General features: G+C 33.7%; 1 protein-coding gene across 1 annotated transcript in view; it reads left to right on the forward strand.

Moving 5' to 3' along the window:
• The window catches only part of LOC106713090 (AT-rich interactive domain-containing protein 5B), a 54,086-nt gene that overhangs the window by 1,573 nt on the left and 32,480 nt on the right, over positions 1–20,033 (forward strand). Inside the window, exons 2-3 of the mRNA XM_045684848.1 lie at positions 10,075–10,216; positions 10,754–10,863. Of these exons, the coding sequence (XP_045540804.1) occupies positions 10,075–10,216; positions 10,754–10,863 (252 nt within the window). The remainder of the gene's footprint in view (positions 1–10,074; positions 10,217–10,753; positions 10,864–20,033) is intronic.

Raw genomic sequence — 20,033 nt, forward strand, 5'->3', positions numbered from 1 at the left:
GTATTTGTTCTGTTTTTTTTTCATTTAATGTAAAAATAAAACTCATGAAGTGAAGCATTCTTAAAAGTTTCTTTCTTCTTTCTTTCTTAGGCCACAGGAATATTTAAGGGGCAAAGATCTCAATGTACTTTTGTAAGTACTTGACAATGCGTATGCAAAATGTCAGCACTATCAGCTGATTCTGTTCTTAAACTTTACCTTTTGTTACATATGGACAGTCAGTTGTTATAGTTCGCGTAGAATTAAAAAAATGCCTGTACTTCTTCTAGATCTAGACTGTAATTTGTCTCAGTGATAAATATCATTCAGATTTAAATTTTTGCATTTATAATATTGTTAATCAAATTCTGTTTATTTTCTATCGATAATTCATATCGATACGTTCCCATCACTAGCCACTTTGCTGGCATTCGTACGTATTAAAAGTGGTTATACCATTTTTTTTTCACGTACCGTCTACGTTGAGTTTGGTACGGACGCTCATTCGTTGACTGACAATGCACTTGTTTTGTGAATATTTGCGTAATTACTACGTCTAGTTGATGGTGTACCGATTTTGTTACAATGTACGTATTGAATTGGTTCTTAAATATTTATACATAACTAGCTTTTACCCGCGACTCCGTCCGCGCGGAATAAAAATAGAAAACGGGAAAAAAATTATCCTATGTCCGTTTCCTGGTTCTAAGCTACCTGCTCACCAATTTTCACTCAAATCTATTCAACCGTTCTTGAGTTATAAATAGTGTAACTAACACGACTTTCTTTTATATATATAGATAATAAAATTGAAGTGTCTGTATGTAATATGGAAAAAATATCGTACACATGATGTATTTGCGTAAATAACGAAAAACTATTTCTTTTTAATTATTCTGTCTGTCTGTTTTGTTTGTTATGGGTAAAGCCACGTATGTTCCGGGTAATCTCCGGAACGGATGGACCGATTTTGACGGGACTTGGACGGGAAGGTAGCTGATGAACGTGGGCATATAGGCATTTTTTTAAATTCTGCGCTGACGAATTCTTGTGCGAGTTATTAATAACTAGCTTTTACCCGCGACTCCGTTCGCGCGGAATAAAAAATAGAAAACGGGTTAAAAATGATCCTATGTCCGTTTCCTGGTTTTAAGCTACCTCCCCATCAATTTTCAGTCAAATCGATTCAGCCGTTCTTGAGTTATAAATAGTGTAACTAACACGACTTTCTTTTATATATATAGATAGAAGATGTCAGTGTAATTTGTACTGACACATTGTCACCAAGAGAGCGTCGTTGGATTAGGGTTTAAGCAATTGACTTGCAATCTGCAGGTCCTGGGTTCGAATCCCGCCAAGTACCAATGTGTTTTTCGTTTCGATTTACATATGTACATTTATCTGACGTTCTTACGGTGAAGGAAAACATCGTGATGCTGCACATATCTGAGAAGAAATTCAAAGATATGTGTGAAGTCAACCCGCACTGGGCCAGTATTGACTATGTCCTAGTCACACCTAACTTAGGGTAGGCTCCGATCCCCTCAGTGGGGACGTATAGTGAGCTGATGGTGATGATGATTATCATCAACGTAGTTAAAGATGTTGATAAAAATGGCTATAAATAAACGATATATGACTCGATCACCTTCTTTATACCCCTATGGTACTCAGGGGAATATTACCAATCAAATAACACCTCCCTTGTCAAAATAGTTCATGTAGTTAAATTTACAGGTCACAATGCTATTGACATACATATTACATATATATACGTAGTTTTGAACGTTTATAGTAGAACCTGGATAAGCGAGAGTCATTGCCTGGTCACGAACGACGACCTCCAGAAGCGAGAAACTCTGATTAGAAAGAATTCTCTATCTAATATATAAAATTCTCGTGTCACAGTTTTCGTCACCGTACTCCTCCGAAACGGCTTGACCGATTCTCATGAAATTTTGTGAGCATATTCAGTAGGTCTGAGAATCGGCCAACATCTATTTTTCATAACCCCCCCCATTTTTTTTTTAACCGCGCGGACGGAGTCGCGGGCGACAGCTAGTAAGCGAATAAAAATATCGCGGTCCCTTGGACTCTCGCCTATCTGGACAGTGTACCCAAAACTAATAACAATAATACAAATTTTTTAATACGCAATTAAATAATGATCCTAGATTGTATGTTCATGGCTACAAATGTAAGAGAAAGACAGACGAATGTATGGATGGATTGTATTAAAGATATGCATGAGTAGAGTGTGGATGTTTTGAAAAGTACATATTTTGATGAAACTCCCAAAGAGACCCTCGTAAGCAAAATATTATCATACATTATCCAGTTCAAATTATACTGGTCCTTTCATTTCCTGAAGTTACGTAACACGGACGAAATTTACCTTGTATATATCAAGCGATGAATATATAAGCCATCTATATAACCATCTGTGGATCAGTGGTTAATTATTTGGTTTACTGAATATGGTATATCTGTACAAATATGTTAGTTAAAATTGATTTTTGGTATACTAGCTGTCGCCCGGGACTCTGTCAGCGCGGAATTAAAAAAACTTAATAAGTAGCCTATGTGTTCTTCAAGACTATGTTCTACATAAATGCCTTTATAAATTTTGTGGAGATCCGTTGAGCCGTTCTGTAGATACCTTCAAACATCCATCCATCCAAACATTCGCATTTTATAATTTTTTAAATATTTTTATAATAATTTTTATTTTATTTATAAAGCCGTAAGATTTGATTGTTTGTTTGCATGATCAGGCTTTGAAACAACTGAACCGATTTTATTCTAAGACTATTGGGAAGTTACACTATCCCCGGCAGACATAGTCTATATTTATAACTAGTTTATATTTTGAAGGGAGGATTAATATTATATATATTAGGCAATGTAAATCTTACTAATATTATAAATGCGAATGTTTATTTGGATGGATGTTTGTTAAAAGGGATCCTCCAAAACGGTTACATAAACTCGATGAAATTTGGTATAGATGTAGAACATAGTCTGGAAGAACATATAGTAACAAGTATCGTGCAACAGCTACAGATGTAATTTTCGTAGATATATTAAACTAGCTTTTACCCGCGACTCCGTCCGCGCACAATATAAAAAATGCACGCAAGATAAAAAAGTTCCTATGTCCGTCTCCTAGTTCTAAGCTACCTCATCCTATTCACCTCCCTAGCTACCTCATCAATTTTCAGCTAAATCAGTTCGACCGATCTTAAGTTATAAATAGTGTAACTAACACGACTTTCTTTTATATATATAGATACTAAACTATAATTTATAACTATGCCATAGTACTAAAATATATATATTTTAATAAAGTAGCAAACGAGAGAGATACCACCTGAATCCGCTGAAATAGAGAAGCGACATCTACGATTGCAGATGCGTTGTCTTCCTTTAATCGACGGAGATAGGGATACACAGAATAGAGTATTTCCCTTTCCTATGCGTCTTCTCCGTTAAATCCCAACGAAAAGGGTGGTAAGAGAAATATGACTAAAATTAGGCCTCATACACAAAATAAGTCTATTATAGATTATTTTTCTAACTAAATATATAGAAACAAAGTAATACAAAATAATAATTAAATCTTTTTAATTGGTGCCAAACATTTGGCACCGGAATTTGACGCGTCATCGTATTGTGAAGAGTTGAGAATATTTTGTACTCTCCCCTCCCCCTTTAAACAGTCCGTCTCCCTTAAGTAATCCCCCCCTCCATGCAACGCTTGCACAGATAAGCTCATTGTTAAATTACCAAGTATTTACAATCTTACTAATATTATAAACTAACTTTTAACCGCGACTCCGTCCGCGCGGAATAAAGAAATGCACACAAGATAAAAAAGTTCCTATGTCCGTCTCCTAGTTCTAAGCTACCTCCCCATCAATTTTCAGCTAAATCAGTTTGACCGATCTTGAGTTATAAATAGTGTAACTAACACGACTTTCTTTTATAAATAGATGCGAAAGTTTAGATGGATGGATGGATGTTTATTGCAAGGTATCTCCCGAACCGCTAAACGTATCTTGATGAAATTTGGCAAAGATATAGAACAAAGTATGGAAGAACACATAGGCTAATTATTATGTTTTTTTTAATACCGCGCGTACGGAGTCGCGGGTGACAGCTAGTAATTAATATTGTTGAAGAAATATTTATCTTCAAATGATTTATTCTACTTGAATATTAAATTCAAGAAAAAAGCAGGTAACAAATTATCAAAAAAGTGAAACTCATTAGAAAACCACAAAAATCCGGAAATATCCGGATATTGTGACACCGGTGTCCCCCCCCCCCGCTCCCTTCAGCCCCCCCAGCACTGCACGTTTAGGGTTGCCACATCGTTGGTTTTACGATTCCTGTTTGCGTAATATTATACTACGAGTTCTTTTTCACGAAATTCACAGTAACTGTTATATTATTAACTAGCTTTTACCCGCGACTCCGTCCGCGCGGAATAAAAAATAGAAAACGGGGTAAAAATTATCCTATGTCCGTTTCCTGGTTCTAAGCTACCTGCCCACCAATTTTCAGTCAAATCGATTCAGCCGTTCTTGAGTTATAAATAGTGTAACTAACACGACTTTCTTTTATATATATAAGATAGATTAAAACAATAATTCCGACTGTATACGACACCTTACTCGTTGAAATCGGTTTAGTAGAACATGAATAATTGTGACAATCACCATCGTATCTTCATTGTAAAATTTGTTTAAATTTGTGTAATTTAATGAGCGCAAAGAACACTTAAAAGTGAAATACGAATTTGAAAAGAAAAGAATTTTTAATTTTAATCGTGCTAGATCCACAGTATAGGCTACAAAGAGTCTATTACAAATATTTGTGTGACAGTTGCGAGAATGTTTCGTGACGTTATCGATAAAATTTGTATGAAATCCGTTGGTGTTTTACGCCCGGTAAACGCTGCACAAATTCTAATATAAATTTTGTCGATTTACGAAATGTTTATCAACAATATTCGTGGTAAGCCCCCTGCGTCACAATGGAGTTGACATATTAAATACTAGGGCTGTCTCTCTTCAGGTCCGAATGTGAAGTGAGTCATTTTTTTTCATGTCTAAGTTAATTAAAAGTTGACAACCCTATCCACATAGTTGAAACAATCCACTAAAGCTGTGTGAATGGTGTACATGCCCAACGAGGGCATAGCTAGAGCTAGTCTAATAATAATATTAAAACAAAGGACAAGCGCGTAAGAAATATTACTTTAGGGGTTCTGTAGGTATGTCTATTTGTTCTACATTTTTTTTTAGGAAAAAAAAACGAATTTACATCTCAAAATATGAACTTGATATTCTATTATAATAAAAAAATACTAGTAATCAATAATCTTGCTGAATTACCATGATTAATGTCTATGTCTAGCTATGACGTTTCGTCTACAAGAAGGTTTGTGACTCATTTTTTCGGATCAATCCTTAAATAACGTGACCACTCTTAGTGTTCTTATTATCTCCATTTAAAACTATAATTTTTTTTTACTGTTTTTGTTCGTTCTGTCGATGTTAATATTCGAATTCATTACGTGAACACTCTTAATATCATCAAATATTTATATTAAAATCAATCTTTACTATTAATTATGGTTCATTTAATAAGGACCCCCAATATTCTCTCGGCGACCGCACGGACAGTCTATATGCGGCCGATGACGTCTGACCGCGTCCGCGAGTTACACTGCAACAAATAATTTTGATACTTGTAATGTTGAGTGTATATCTAATATTAGGTCCTTACATATGAAATTGGCGTTTTGTATGGGAGGAACAAAAAGTCGAATATTTTTTAATATAATATTTTTAATTAATCAAAGTATGAACCATTATTTTCTATGCACTTTTGCCATCTCATAGGTAGTTCATTGATCCCTTTACTAAAAAAACCAGTCGGACGGGAATCAATAAAATCTTTGAAGGCGATTTGGACTGCCCCATCGGAGTTGAATTTTTTCCCTTGCAAGAAGTTATCCAAATTTCGAAAAAAATGGTAATCTGTTGGAGCAAGGTCCGGGGAGTACGGAGGATGTCTTAGACTTTCCAATTGAAGCTCTTCTAATTTAGTAGCCGTCTGTTGCGCAGTGTGTGGTCTAGCGTTGTCGTGGAGCAGCAGTGGCGTGGAGCGATTGACCAGCCTAGGTTGTTTAGCCGCTAGCTTTTCCATCATGGTTTGCAATTGCTGACAATAGACATCAGCCGTAATAGTCTGGCCAGATTTGAAAAAACTGTAATGAACAATACCAGCACTAGTCCACCAAACGCTTACAAGTAACTTTTTTGGGGTTAATTTTCGCTTGGGGCAGGATTTGGCTGGCTGGCCAGGATCTAACCATTGCGCTGAGCGCTTCCGATTATCGTAAAGAACCCATTTTTCATCACAGGTAATGATTCGGTTTAAAATACCTTCATTATTGTGCCGGTTTAGAAATGTAACGCAACAGTCGACGCGCGTTTGCCGGTTTGCTTCAGTCAATTCGTGAGGTACCCACCTTTCAAGCTTTTTAATCTTCCCAATTTGCTTCAAGTGAATTAAAACAGTTTTATCACTAACATCGCAGTCTGCAGCTAACTCGGACGTGGTTTGCGATGGATCCGCTTCCACAATAGCCTTCAACTCTTCATTATCAACTTGAGTCTCAGGCCGTTCACGGGGCTTGTTCTGCAGATCGAAATTTCCAGAACGAAAACGTTGGAACCAAAAACGAACTGTGTTTTCTTTTGCAACACGACCGCCATACACATCATTCACCCTTCGAGTCGTTTCCGCAGCACTAGTGCCACGGCGGAACTCGTACTCGTAAATAATGCGATATTTTAAGTTTTCCATTTTGTAAAATGAGTGACACAAACAGAAAAAAACAGAAGAAAAAAAACAAATGAATGACGGTCATCGAACCACAAATACATGAGTCTATAGCTGTACAAATTTGAATTTGGAATTCCTTACCAAAGAGGAGAAATTCGTGATTAAAGTGGCCAGTACGAAAAACGCCAATTTCATATGTAAAGACCTAATATATAAAATTCTCGTGTCCCAGTTTTCGTTCCCGTACTCCTCCGAAACGGCTTGACCGATTCTCATGAAATTTTGTGAGCATATTCAGTAGGTCTGAGAATCGGCCAGCATCTATTTTTCATACCCCCCCCCCATTTTTTAACTGCGCGCGGACGGAGTCGCGGGCGACAGCTAGTGTTATATGAATGTGGAAGATGCGACAGAAAATTATAAATTACTAGCTGTCAACCACGACTCCATCCGTGCCGAATAAAATAAAAAATTTAATAATCAGCCTATGTATTCTTTCAGACTATAATCTACATCTGTGTCAAATTTTATATAGATTCATGCAATCGTTCTGTAGAATACCAACATCCATCTAAACATTCGTATCTATATATGTAAAAGAAAGTCGTGTTAGTTACACTATTTATAACTCAAGATCGGTCGAACTGATTTAGCTGAAAATTGATGGGGAGGTAGCTTAGAACAAGGAGACGGACATAGGAACTATTTTATCTTGTGTGCATTTTTTTTATTCCGCGCGGACGATGTCGCGGGTAAAAGCTAGTTTATAATATTAGTAAGATTACACTTATAATGGATCAAGATTGTTGAATCCTGTTGGTGACGTGTCTAGAATGGAGGTATGTACTTGAGTGGAGGAGTGTTGTCAATGTTATTGTTTTTATTAGTCCCCTATGTACGGTGAGCGACGCAAGTTCCTAACTCATTTAGCCTTACATTGAAATGTACATAACTTATAGCTATGGGATCTTTTATCTCTTTGCATTTTTTGCTAACAATTCATGAAAGAATTAATGAATTATTTACGCTATTAAAATAAAAATAAATATTATTTAAGCTTTTTTTTTAAAGATTTTTAATGATTTTGATCCAACATTATTTTATTTATTTTTGTTCTATCTTACTTCTTATATATAAAATTCTTATGTCACAATGTTCGTTCCCGTACTCCTCCGAAACGGCTTGACCGATTCTCATGAAATTTTGTGAGCATATTCAGTAGGTCTGAGAATCGGCCAACATCTATTTTTCATACCGCTATTAAGTTTTTTTAACTGTGCGCAGACGGAGTCGCGGGCGACAGCTAGTAATATTATAAATACGAAAGTTTAGATGTATGGATGGATCTTTGAAGGTATCCTTCGGAAAGGCTGAATGCGTATTGTTGAAATTTACCATAAATGTTGAACATAGTCCGAAAGAACACATAACAGAGTCGCGGACGACAACTAGTTAATTAAATTCAAATTACACTAGTACTTTAAATTTAAGATGACGTCGGTTAAATTACACCAACATACATACATTCATACATCCTTCCAAACAATCACATTTATGAAATTAGTAAGTTTCAGTTAATTTTGCAAATGTTATTTTGATTTTGTAAGGCATTGTTTAACAGTCGATATCATTGCATATTTAATTTTATTCAGTGGCAGATTCTTGGTATGTAAATGTACCAAGTATGTGTCATCTTTAAACAATGTTATGTCGCTGTCGATATATTAATTTGGTTATAATAAGAAATAACTAGCCAATAAAGGTAATTACTGATCTTTCAACCTTACAGAGAGATATTAAAAAAATGAATTTTTTATATTTTTTTTTTGTCCTAAATGGACTTATACTGTCTAGATCTAGATTAGTGGAATATTCAACATAAGGTGGTATTTCATCATCAGCTCACTATACGTCCCCATTGAAGGGCTCGGAGCCTACCTCAAGTTAGGGGTGACTAGGCCATAGTCAACCATGCTGGCTCAGTGCGGGTTGACTTCACACATATCATTGAATTTCTTCTCAAATATGTGCAGCATCACGATGTTTTCCTTCACCATAAGAACGTCGGATAAATGTGCTTATGTAAATCGGAACTCGAAACAGATTGGTACATAGCATGATATGAACCCAGGAACTGCAGATTGCAAGTCAAGTGCTTAACCTCAGAGTCACCAATACTCTAGGTGGTATTTAGAGTACCCGAAAATGACTTATAAGAGTATGAATGTGGAAGAGACGATATAGATCTTTAGATCACGTCAAATGTAAGTTTGTAATCTCTTCCTATCCATATTTATTATGAGCGTGTTGTTATCCACATCTATATATATAAAAGAAAGTCGTGTTAGTTACACTATTTATAACTCAAGAACGGCTGAATCGATTTGACTGAAAATTGGTGGGCAAGTAGCTTAGAACCAGGAAAAGGATATAGGATAATTTTTACCCCGTTTACTATTTTTTTTTATTCCGCGCGGACGGAGTCGCGGGTAAAAGCTAGTCTATATATATAAAAGAAAGTTGTGTTAGTTACACCATTTATAACTCAAGAACGGCTGAATCGATTTGACTGAAAATTGGTGGACAGGTAGCTTAGAACCAGGAAACGGACATAGGATAATTTTTACACCGTTTTCTATTTTTTATCCCGCGCGGACGGAGTCGCGGGTAAAAGCTAGTATTCTTTTAAAATTGTTCTCATTTAAAATCGTGTCGTATCAGTATCGTATAAATGACACATGTGTTTTGTCTCCCTCTAACGCACGTATTCAAGGGCTTACGGTTTCAATTTTATAAGTTATCGATTTTCCACACGACAGTACCGGCAATGTAATAACTATAAATAACTAATTAAAAAACATTGTAACTAATGGATTGAGTTTTGATAACTGAAATTATATGTTAGAATGAAAATCTAGATTATTTTTTCGTAAACAAAAGGTAGTCTATTCTTGGATATACTCGTATGAAAAAATACTTAGTTAAAAGAATTAATAAACCTGACTGACTATTATAAATAGCTGTCGTCCGCGACTACGTTCGTGCGGATTTAAAAAAAGCTTAATTAGTTACCTATGTGTTCTACCAGACTTCTACATCGGATTTCATCAAGATCCGTTTATCCGATCCGGTGATAATAAACAAATCACCCATCCATCCATCTAAACATTATTCGCATTTATAATATTAGTAAGAATTTTTTTCTTTCCTTCTGTAACTTCTCTTTTCCTTTCTCAGCTTGTGGGCGCACCGTGTGGACAACATGGACAGTATACGTTCTACAAGGCGCTACGATTGTCAGGCAAGAGGGAGAGAATAGTCGCTATAGGAGACTTCTTCTTCGTCCGGATATGGCAGGATTCAGAGCTCGTATCTATAGGTAAGAGTTAGCATAGAAGTTGAAAGAACAAGAGCTGTGCCAATCTGAAACAAGTGTATTTTGAAGTGATAAAGGAATATTTAAAATCTTTTTGAATGTGCGTAATTTTAATTTTTTTAGAGTCAATAGACACACGAGTAAGGCATCTTTATTTTGCCTAAATAACGAAGTGAGTAGAGGTCACTACGTTAATATGGGTTAGGTTTCAGATGCTTAACTTTAAATTATATAGGAGAGAGATATGCTTATAAAATATTTCCCTTGCATAATTAATTTACCCTTCCTATATTTTAAGTATAAAACAAAGGGAAGAATATTTAAATTTGTCCTATATTCTATACTAATTAATTGCAAGGCAGGCGTTAGGATAGGTCGCGATTGGGCGAAAAAGCGCCACACTTCTACGAAATATATTACACACGTAACCACGCTATCCCCCCCCCCCCCCTCTTTAAGGAATACAAAAAAGAGGGCGCCGTAGAAAACTCGCCCTAGGATCAAAAGGTTTCACTGATTAAATGGTTGTTTTCTTTTCAGGTGAACTGCAACTGTTATGGACGGATCGTGTATCAGATCAGACTCTGGTCAGTTTGAGGCTATACTTTCTGCCTGAGAATACGCCAGAAGGGAGATGTCAACATGGAGAGGTAAGCGGCATTATGTAAAACCATTAATTCAAGTTTATATGTGATTTTTTTTGGGATTTTTTATATAACTTGATGGCGTTGTTTTTAAATGTAATTAGCGGTTGCCAGTATCGTCGGAATTAAAAATAAATTCCGAAGTTACCGTGAGATCAAAATTTCCGTTTAAATCATAATGTTTTGTCAACGATAATGACAGGGATCTCATGTTTTATACGGGGATTTTAATCTCAGAAACCAACGGTTAGTCTAGCAAATATCAGTTAAGTTTCAATAAAAGTCCTGCTAAAATCGGCTCAGTTGTTTCCGAGATTTTCCACAATAAACGCGTATTTGCGGACAGACAGGCAAAATAAAAAAAACGGATTTTCGTTATAAGCTAAAACGTAATTTTTAATAGATATTTAATAATAAAAAAATTATTAACATATTGCTCGCGACTGTACCTGCTTAAAATATTTATCAAGTATATGATAAAATAAACGTTGAAGTGATAATTGTATAAATACTTATTTTGTAATAAAACTAGCTGTTGCCCGCGACACTGTTCTCGAGGTTTCAATGCGAAGTTCCTATGATCACCTTACAGCTCCTTACAATATTGCATTATCACGGGATATACGTATGAAAAAAATTCATCTAAATCAGTAACCAAAATGGATCAAAATGACAAACATTAGGATAGGTGGGAATAAATAAAAGCCTGTAAAATAGAAATTCGTCTTCAAAAATTACGTCTACTAAAACAAACTTAATATTTGAGGACGTTTTTACTAAAACTATTTTAAATAAATAACATCTTCTGTTTTAAAAATATAAAACATCATTAAAATCTTTCATGCTACTATTATAAACTAGCTTTTACCCGCGACTCCGTCCGCGCGGACCTGCCCACCAATTTTCAGTCAAATGGATTCAGCCGTTCTTGAGTTATAAATAGTGTAACTAACACGACTTTCTTTTATATATATAGATGCGAATGTTTGGATGTATGGATGGATTTTTGTTATTATGTATCTACAGAACAGTTGCATGGATCTCGCTGAAATTTGCCACAAATGTAGAACTTAGTCTGGAAGAACAGACTTCTAAATAAGTTTTTTTTTATTCGACGCGAGCGGAATCGCAGATGACAGCTAGTATCAAATAAACATAAAATACCACGTATATTAAAATCCATTATATAAAAGCTCTAAGATATTCTAATACATTTATTAAAAGCAAAGTCACGTGAATCAACTATAGTATAAATGAAAAATAATACAAAAAAAATTTACACAAACCTCAAAAATCGAGAGCGTCGTTCAACGGACGAATGTTTGCTATCTCGTTCGCACTCCGTCGGTTGCGTGTTCCGTCTCTTTCTAATCCCTATTTGGTAATACCAACTATTTCATGGGTGAAATTACGACTGTTGTGTGATGCAAGTTATAAGCGATAGCGTTTTTATGAATAAAATAATTAGGACTTTTTGATGATTATAAGTATGTTAATTTTTGTTTTAACGATAATTTAACAAGACAATAATCTATATTAACTTGTAATTGACTAAATCAGTTTCAAGGTGAAATCTTACTAATATTATAAATGTGAATGTTTAGATGGATGGATGGATGGATGTTTATTTGAAGGTATCTCCAGAACAGCTCAACGTATCTTGATGAAAATTGGCACAGTCTGGAAGAACCCGTAGCCTACTTATTAAGTATTTTTTAATGTCGTGCGGACAGAGTCGCGGGCGGCAGCTAGTAGGTAATTCTTATTTATCTGCATATTCGTAAATATGAGTAACTTATTAATAAATGTTTAATGTAGAGTACCTTCCAGATTTTAAAATATGTATTTATTTATTTAAATAACAAAAATAATGTCCTTCATCTATGTTTCAACCTTTGTTCACAAAGTATGAAGAAAAAAAAAACGGTGTTTGCACCAAACGTCAATTTACATGCCAAAGTTAAAACGAACCTTATTCCAAAGGAATAACCGTGACTTTGTCTTGCACTAGCTGTGGAATAATTTTGTAGTACATTATGGGATTTCTGTAGTTTCGCTCACTTATTCTTGATATTTGTTGACTTTATACTGTCGTTATACATTTTTGTTTTTGAGTAAAAATAATTTTCAACATTTTGTTTTAAATAATTCAATATTTGTTTTTAATTCTTAGGAAATTTGACTAATGAGCCTAAATAAGCATTTCTTGCGCATTGACTTATTTTTTAGTTCAATTCTTTGATGTTTTAGTAATACTTTCTTGGTATTTCTGTAATATATTTATAAAAGTTGTCGTCAAGGTTAACTAGGTTATTAAATATTTTTTTATCTCTTGATAAAATCATATTTAATTAAATTTGTAACAAATAAATAATAAAAACCATTTTTATTAAGTTAGGATCAAAATGTATTGATCGTAATATGCAATACAATCGTCTACGACGCGCCATGTGACGGTTTAGAACAGAGAGTTCAAGAGAGTTAACTTACGCTGTTATTTTTTTATTCTCCAATATATTTTGTTCCAACAAATTTTATTCTATAAAAAAAAAATTGGTGTAAAAATCACATACTCATGTCGTCTGGAATGGAAACAGATAGCGTTATGCGCTACTGTTAAAGGTAGATCAGGTTATGCTTAAGTTGGAATATTTGTCGTACTTTTAAGAACACTAATTTCCTATCGTACAAACTATAACTTATATTTCAAATATGGAATACAGATTTAACGTACTATTTTTTTTTAATGTAAACCAATCAATAATTTTTGCTTTAGAAGGTTTTAACTTTAACTGGTTTTTTTTTTACCAGCGATAAAAATATATTTACGGTCGTACCCATTCTTAAATTTGGATTAAATTATGTATTTTGTATGTATGTCGAGGTTGTTAATAAAGTGTAAAATGTGATTATTCGTTGGCTAAATGTATCATAAGCTAATGGAATCGAATGAATTCGTCTCGCTATGTATTGGGCTATCTTATCGCGAGTTCATTCTCTGTGTAAATAACTGATAGTGTGCCTGGCCGTTGTACCGACAGCAGGTGAAGTTTCTAGCCCTTTGGTTAAGGTAATTTATACTATGTTATATATTTAATATTTCATTTAACATATGAAAACAAATGAATACATCTAGCGACATAAATTAAATGGATTGTAGACGCTTCTTCGTCTTTTATACAAGGTTCATTTCTGTTAAAGATATATTACTAATCTTTTATGTTTTTGTTTCTTGTCAATTGACTGGAACTTATTTGAGTTGATAAGAACTGCTGGTTAATTTAGATCTGTGAAGGGGCTAACAAAAACGTATTTTAATTAATCTTAATGTCAACATTAAACAATATTTTACTTTAAATACGGATTTATAATAATAGTTGAAGTTTATTCAATTATATAACGTGTTAAGGAAATATTTATGAAACATTGAGTCGTGTCTGTCGTTTTTAATTGAGCGTTGTTTATTTTTTGCTGACCATTCTCAAGTAACAATAATGATATTTTGTAAGTCGACGAAGTGAATACGTTTTTTAATGTCCGCTCGACGATAAGCAATGCAAATGATTCTCAAACTTTGATTATCGCTGTACTAGTACTGTACTACGGATTTACTCCATTTTTTTATATTTCATTTACACATTTTTTTAAATTACAGTAATTATATTTTTTGTTGAATCGGATCCTATTATTATTGTTACATATGTAATAGCTTAAAATTACTTATTTCTATTGAAAACTTCAAGAAATAGAACCGTTGATAATTTTTTATTTATTTAGTTATTTAAGAGGCTTTGTCTCAATGTGACCATACCGCCCCATATAAGCCTTTCAATTAATAATACATCTAATCATCTACATTATTTCTTAAACATATGTCAGTCAACTTAAACATTATCCTGGCCTCGTCAGTAGACGGGTAAGGATAGTGTTTATTCCTTCGATAAAGAAAAATTTTTTTTAGATGTTTATTAGTTGTTTTAGTAATATATCGAAAACACTTTGCTAGTAACAAATTTGGCCTTGTATCGAATAGAATACATAATCAAGTATTACGTTCTAAAGATTTATTTGTTTTTCTGTGTTAAATAGCCATTTTTTTATATTGAAAATAGTTTATGGTAAGTCGCTATGTGTATTATTCTATTTTTTTCATAACTTGGTAAACGAGCAAGTGGTCACTAGAATCCGCCTAAATAGCGAAGCGAACACTACCCATAGACCGCAATTGCAGATGAGTTGCCTACCTTTAATGGACTGAGGATGTACAGAAAGAGGATATATCATCTTCCTATGCGACCCTTCTCCGTCAAATCCACTTCCCCTTCCCATCCTTTCTTTATAAGAAAAGGGTGGGAAAGAAACGTCACCACACTCATAGGACTGTACGCGGAATTACTTCCACTTCACACCTGTCTTCTGTGTGGTCGTGGTATTTCACCGGTATTTTGCCATTCTATATTATACGAATTCTCAAAGTTTCATTTAAAAAAAATATTATCAGGCAAAATGAGTGTCGTTTTTTTAATGTATTGAATGTCATTGACATTGTCACCTCATTCGCAGACATCAGGTTTATGATATAGTTTTGTGTGGTATCACATTGTGATAGATAAACATTTTTAATATGTTATCTTACAGCACTCATAAAATAGGAACTATCAATATATTTTTACATTAAAGTCACTGTTTACTAATTTAAAAGAAAAGCGGACGAAGCCGCGGTCAACTTCTAGTTTGAAATAAATTTTATTAAGATTATAAATTCGTATGTTTGTTTGAAGATATCTCCAGAACGGCTCAACGGAAATGAATGGAATTAGGTAAACATAATCTGAAAGAACAAATATTACGTTTTTGTTTCAATTCCGAGCGGACAGAGTGGTGGGCGACAGCTAGTTTAGAACAATAATTTAATTGATAAGTTTTCCAGTTTTTTTAAATGTGCCTCACGAATACAATTTTTGCGTCTCGTTTATTTAATTTTAATTTTGTTGTTAGAAGCTCATTATATTTTCTTATCGTTAAGGATGAATTAAAAAAATATATGAAGACTATAAATATATTTGTAAGCGTCTCTATGCACTCCCCGTTCAGCAATTATTTAGCAGTACAGGGTTGCCAACATCGGTGCTCAGGGTTGCCAACGTCCTTATGTTACCGGCATTTATTACATAAGGTTTTAAAGTTGTCTCTACGAGTGTATAAATGACGTTTAACATGATATTCGGATTCAATAACTTTCAGATGACAGACAATTAATCTATATATATAGAGTCTATATGTACTAGTGATGTATTTGTGTTATTTATGATTGAGCAAACGGCCACCCGAATTCGCCGAAATAGCGAGGCGATCGATGCCCATAGACATCCGGTAATACAGATGCGTTGCCTACCTTTAATTAACGGAGAAGGGGACGTATAAAAAGAGGATACTTCCTCTTCCTATGCGTCCCATCCTCCGCCAAATATAATTCCTCTTTCCATCATTTCTTTATAAGAAAAGGATGGGAAGGGAATCTCCAACGAAACGCAGAATTTCTTCCACTTTACGCCTGTCTTTTGCGTAGTCGTGGTATTTCACTGAGCGAGGCCCAATCGTTTACCAAACAAATATTGTTGTTGCGGGATCTACTACTGTAAAAATATAACGTATGGAGAGCAGAACTTAAAGTGTATGAAGGAAGATAAGTTATTACATCTCTGTTCACCCTTGTAAGTTTCAACCGTAATATTTTATTTAATTAAACATTTTGTGACGTGACGCTTTGTGTTTTCGTCGAGGTCGGACATTTCGAGGGCGTTTAAAAAACCTGTTATTTTTTTTGTAGTTTACCTCTTTGCGATTAAATTCTCTTTGTTGGAATAATTTCTTATACTTTAAAATATAAACTGTTTATCGCCCGTAACATACAATTTAATTAGAGAAGAACTTTTTTTTTGTTTTGTTAGTTTTTTTTTATTGAACATTAGCAGTTTTTCTGCGACTTCGTCTACACGGAAATAAAAAAATCTAATAACAAATATAAAATACTAGCTTTTACCCGCGACTATGTCCGCGCGGAATAAAAAATAGAAAATGGGGTAAAAATTATCCTATGTCCGTTTCCTGGTTCTAAGCTACCTCCCCATCAATTTTCAGCTAAATCAGTTCGACCGATCTTGAGTTATAAATAGTGTAACACGACTTTCTTTTATATATGTAAGACTAGCTTTTACCCGCGACTCCGTCCGCGCGGAATAAAAAAATAATAATGCACACAAGATAAAAAAGTTCCTATGTCCGTCTCCTAGTTACCGTCTATAGTGTAACTAACACGACTTTCTTTTATATATATAATAGATGTCAACATGAGATGGTGTAAGTTCCCAACAGTGAAATTTTTTTTTTTATTTTTTTTCAAAAGTGCTTATTCAATGCCAACAAATAAACAATGAAATCTTTCCCTTTACTAATATTAGTGTAGGGATATATAGTTTAATATAGGATGAGTTTATATCTTGGTTTATATGAAGAAAACGTGCGAGGTCTCTATCGACACCGCCCTTGGCCTCGATGCATTATTTTGTAGTGGCAAACGATCTCAAGTTCCTGTATTGGGTAACATACTTTTAAATATTTTTATCAAAAAAAAAATGCTTTCGATAAAATTAATTTTTACAAAATGTATATTACTAGCTGTTGCCCGCGTCTCAGTCCGCGTAAAATTAAAATATTCTACATCTGTGACAAATTTCATCAAGATACACTGAGCCGTTCCAGAGATACCTTCAAACAAACATCCATCCATCTAAACATTTGCATTTAGATTTAGAGGTATAACTTAGGAAAAATATTGTCGTAATCTTATTTTATTTCCTATCTTATATAAATTTGAATAACCAATGTAAAAAAAAAATTGTTTTTAAATTTTCCGTTCCGTCGTCGTCCGTTTATTCCGTTTTACTTGATTCAGCCTACAGCCTTTAGATCACGGGATTTAATTGAACGCAGTATAATCTTTCCATTGCTGAAAAAAAACGTATACTTTTTCATTCAATCATGTTCTTGTACAAATATGAAATCGGAAACTTGAACATGAACCGTTTGGGATAAAACTATTCAGCACTAAACCATTTGGTTCACCTTTGGTTTCTGAGATCTCAAAAATCTCTGTATCAAATATAATGTCATCCCTAATCATTATTTTTGACAGAACAATAATGTTTTAAACTCAGATTTTGGTCTCAGAAATCAACAATTAGTTAACTTTTTTAATACAATCGTATTCAATAAGGACACATTTGAAAACAAAATAAAAAAAAACAATGTGTAATTGGATGATGTCATCGATAACGCAATCGCAAATGACAATCGACTTTAAAGCATAGAAGTAAGTGTCAGTTTTTAATATCAAATCTTGTTTAGTGTTTGCCAATTGACTCAAGGAAATATGTAATTTATCGCGTTATGTTAAAGTTTATATTTGTATGGCACCTTTTTGTAATAGTTTGTTCAACTCTCACTCGCTTCTTGCATCTATGTTCATACCAAAACATTGACTTTTAAAAGACAGGACCTGGCAAGCGCACGCGTTTTCCTATGACAAAACAAACGAATAAGTTCTAAAGTTGCTTGCTCGTGTGCTTGTTTTGTTTTTGTGTGTGATTTTTTTGATGCTACCTACGTGTGCAAAATGTAGCAGAATTTATTTATTACAACGGCGAGTCTTTGCCTTGTCCATTTCTTTGTAGTCAAAGTGTGTTCACAATACCAAAGTTATCGAACGTGTTTATACTATAATAATTCAAATTTATGTCTTATCTCATACGAATAAAGTCTAATTTCCTATACCATGAGAAATCCAGAAGATTATTATAATGATATTAGAAGATTTGAGTCTTATGTTGTTGGACTAAGGTTCAATTTTGTATGAACTCTTGTGGATGCGTTTGTGAACGTAAATTTAACAGCTGTGTGTGTATTAAAGGTTGCTCCGGGCTGAGTGGAATAATGTTGCAGCTCGGATATTAATTTTGTAAATGGATTTCATTTTTTCATAGTGCTTGCTATCAAAATCAAATATAACCTTTAAAACTTAATTTATTATGATATTGTACATGACCTAGTCAACCGATAAGAACAGTTTAAATGCGAACTAAAAAAAATAAGGATTTAACTTTAAGACGTATTAAATATAATGAAATAAATAGCAAATTAATGGTTTACTCTTTGTAACAATTACTGTAAAGTAACGACAAAAATCATTAAGAATTGTCATTCGTTTACTTTCTCTTCTTTGAAAAAAAATAAATAAAAAAATAAGAATCTCAAAGTTGGCAACTTTAAAAAAATAAAATTGATAAAACAGAAACGGGTTGCAACAGTGTTAGTGTCAGTCGTATAAATATCAATACAAGTCTGAAGGTAATTTCTACTTCCAACTATAAGATACGACACTGTCTTTGTTCGTTTTTTTATATATTTAACTAGCTGTCGTCCGTGACTCCGTTCGCCTAGAATTAAAAAAAAAATTTAATAAGCCGTTTTGAAGACCTAACATTCATCCATAAAAATTCACTCAAGTGGAAGCAAAAATATTGAAAACATATCAAAATAATATTTAAAATAATCTATTTTTTATGTATTAAGGGGAATAAAAATGACTTGTTATCTAATCTATATATATAAAAGAAATTCGTGTTAGTTACACTATTTATAACTCAAGAACGGCTGAATCGATTTGACTGAAAATTGGTGGGCAGGTAGCTTAGAACCCAGGAAATGGACATAGGATAATTTTTACCCCGTTTTCTATTTTTTATTCCGCGCGGACGGAGTCGCGGGTAAAAGGTAATAAATTCATTAATAAGACTAGGAATAACTATTACCATCAGAAAATTAAAGAAAGCATGTCCAATCCAAGAATTACATGGAGTATATTAAATAAATTATGTGGTAAAATTTGTGAAAGTTTAGATGAAACGCTAGACAAAGCATTCTGCTTTAGACACGTAAATACGGATTCCATAGCTAATAATTTTGCTAACGAATTTGACAAAGGTGTACAAAACATAATACCGAAATGTAGCACTAACCTATTGTCATACAAATCGTATTCAAAGAATCAAAATGTGACTTTTAGGATGCAAAAAGCTAACAATAAACAAGTTTTAAAATTAGTAAATAATTTAAAC

This window comes from Papilio machaon, chromosome 28 (assembly GCF_912999745.1).
Source record: "Papilio machaon chromosome 28, ilPapMach1.1, whole genome shotgun sequence".
NCBI classification, from domain to species: domain Eukaryota; kingdom Metazoa; phylum Arthropoda; class Insecta; order Lepidoptera; family Papilionidae; genus Papilio; species Papilio machaon.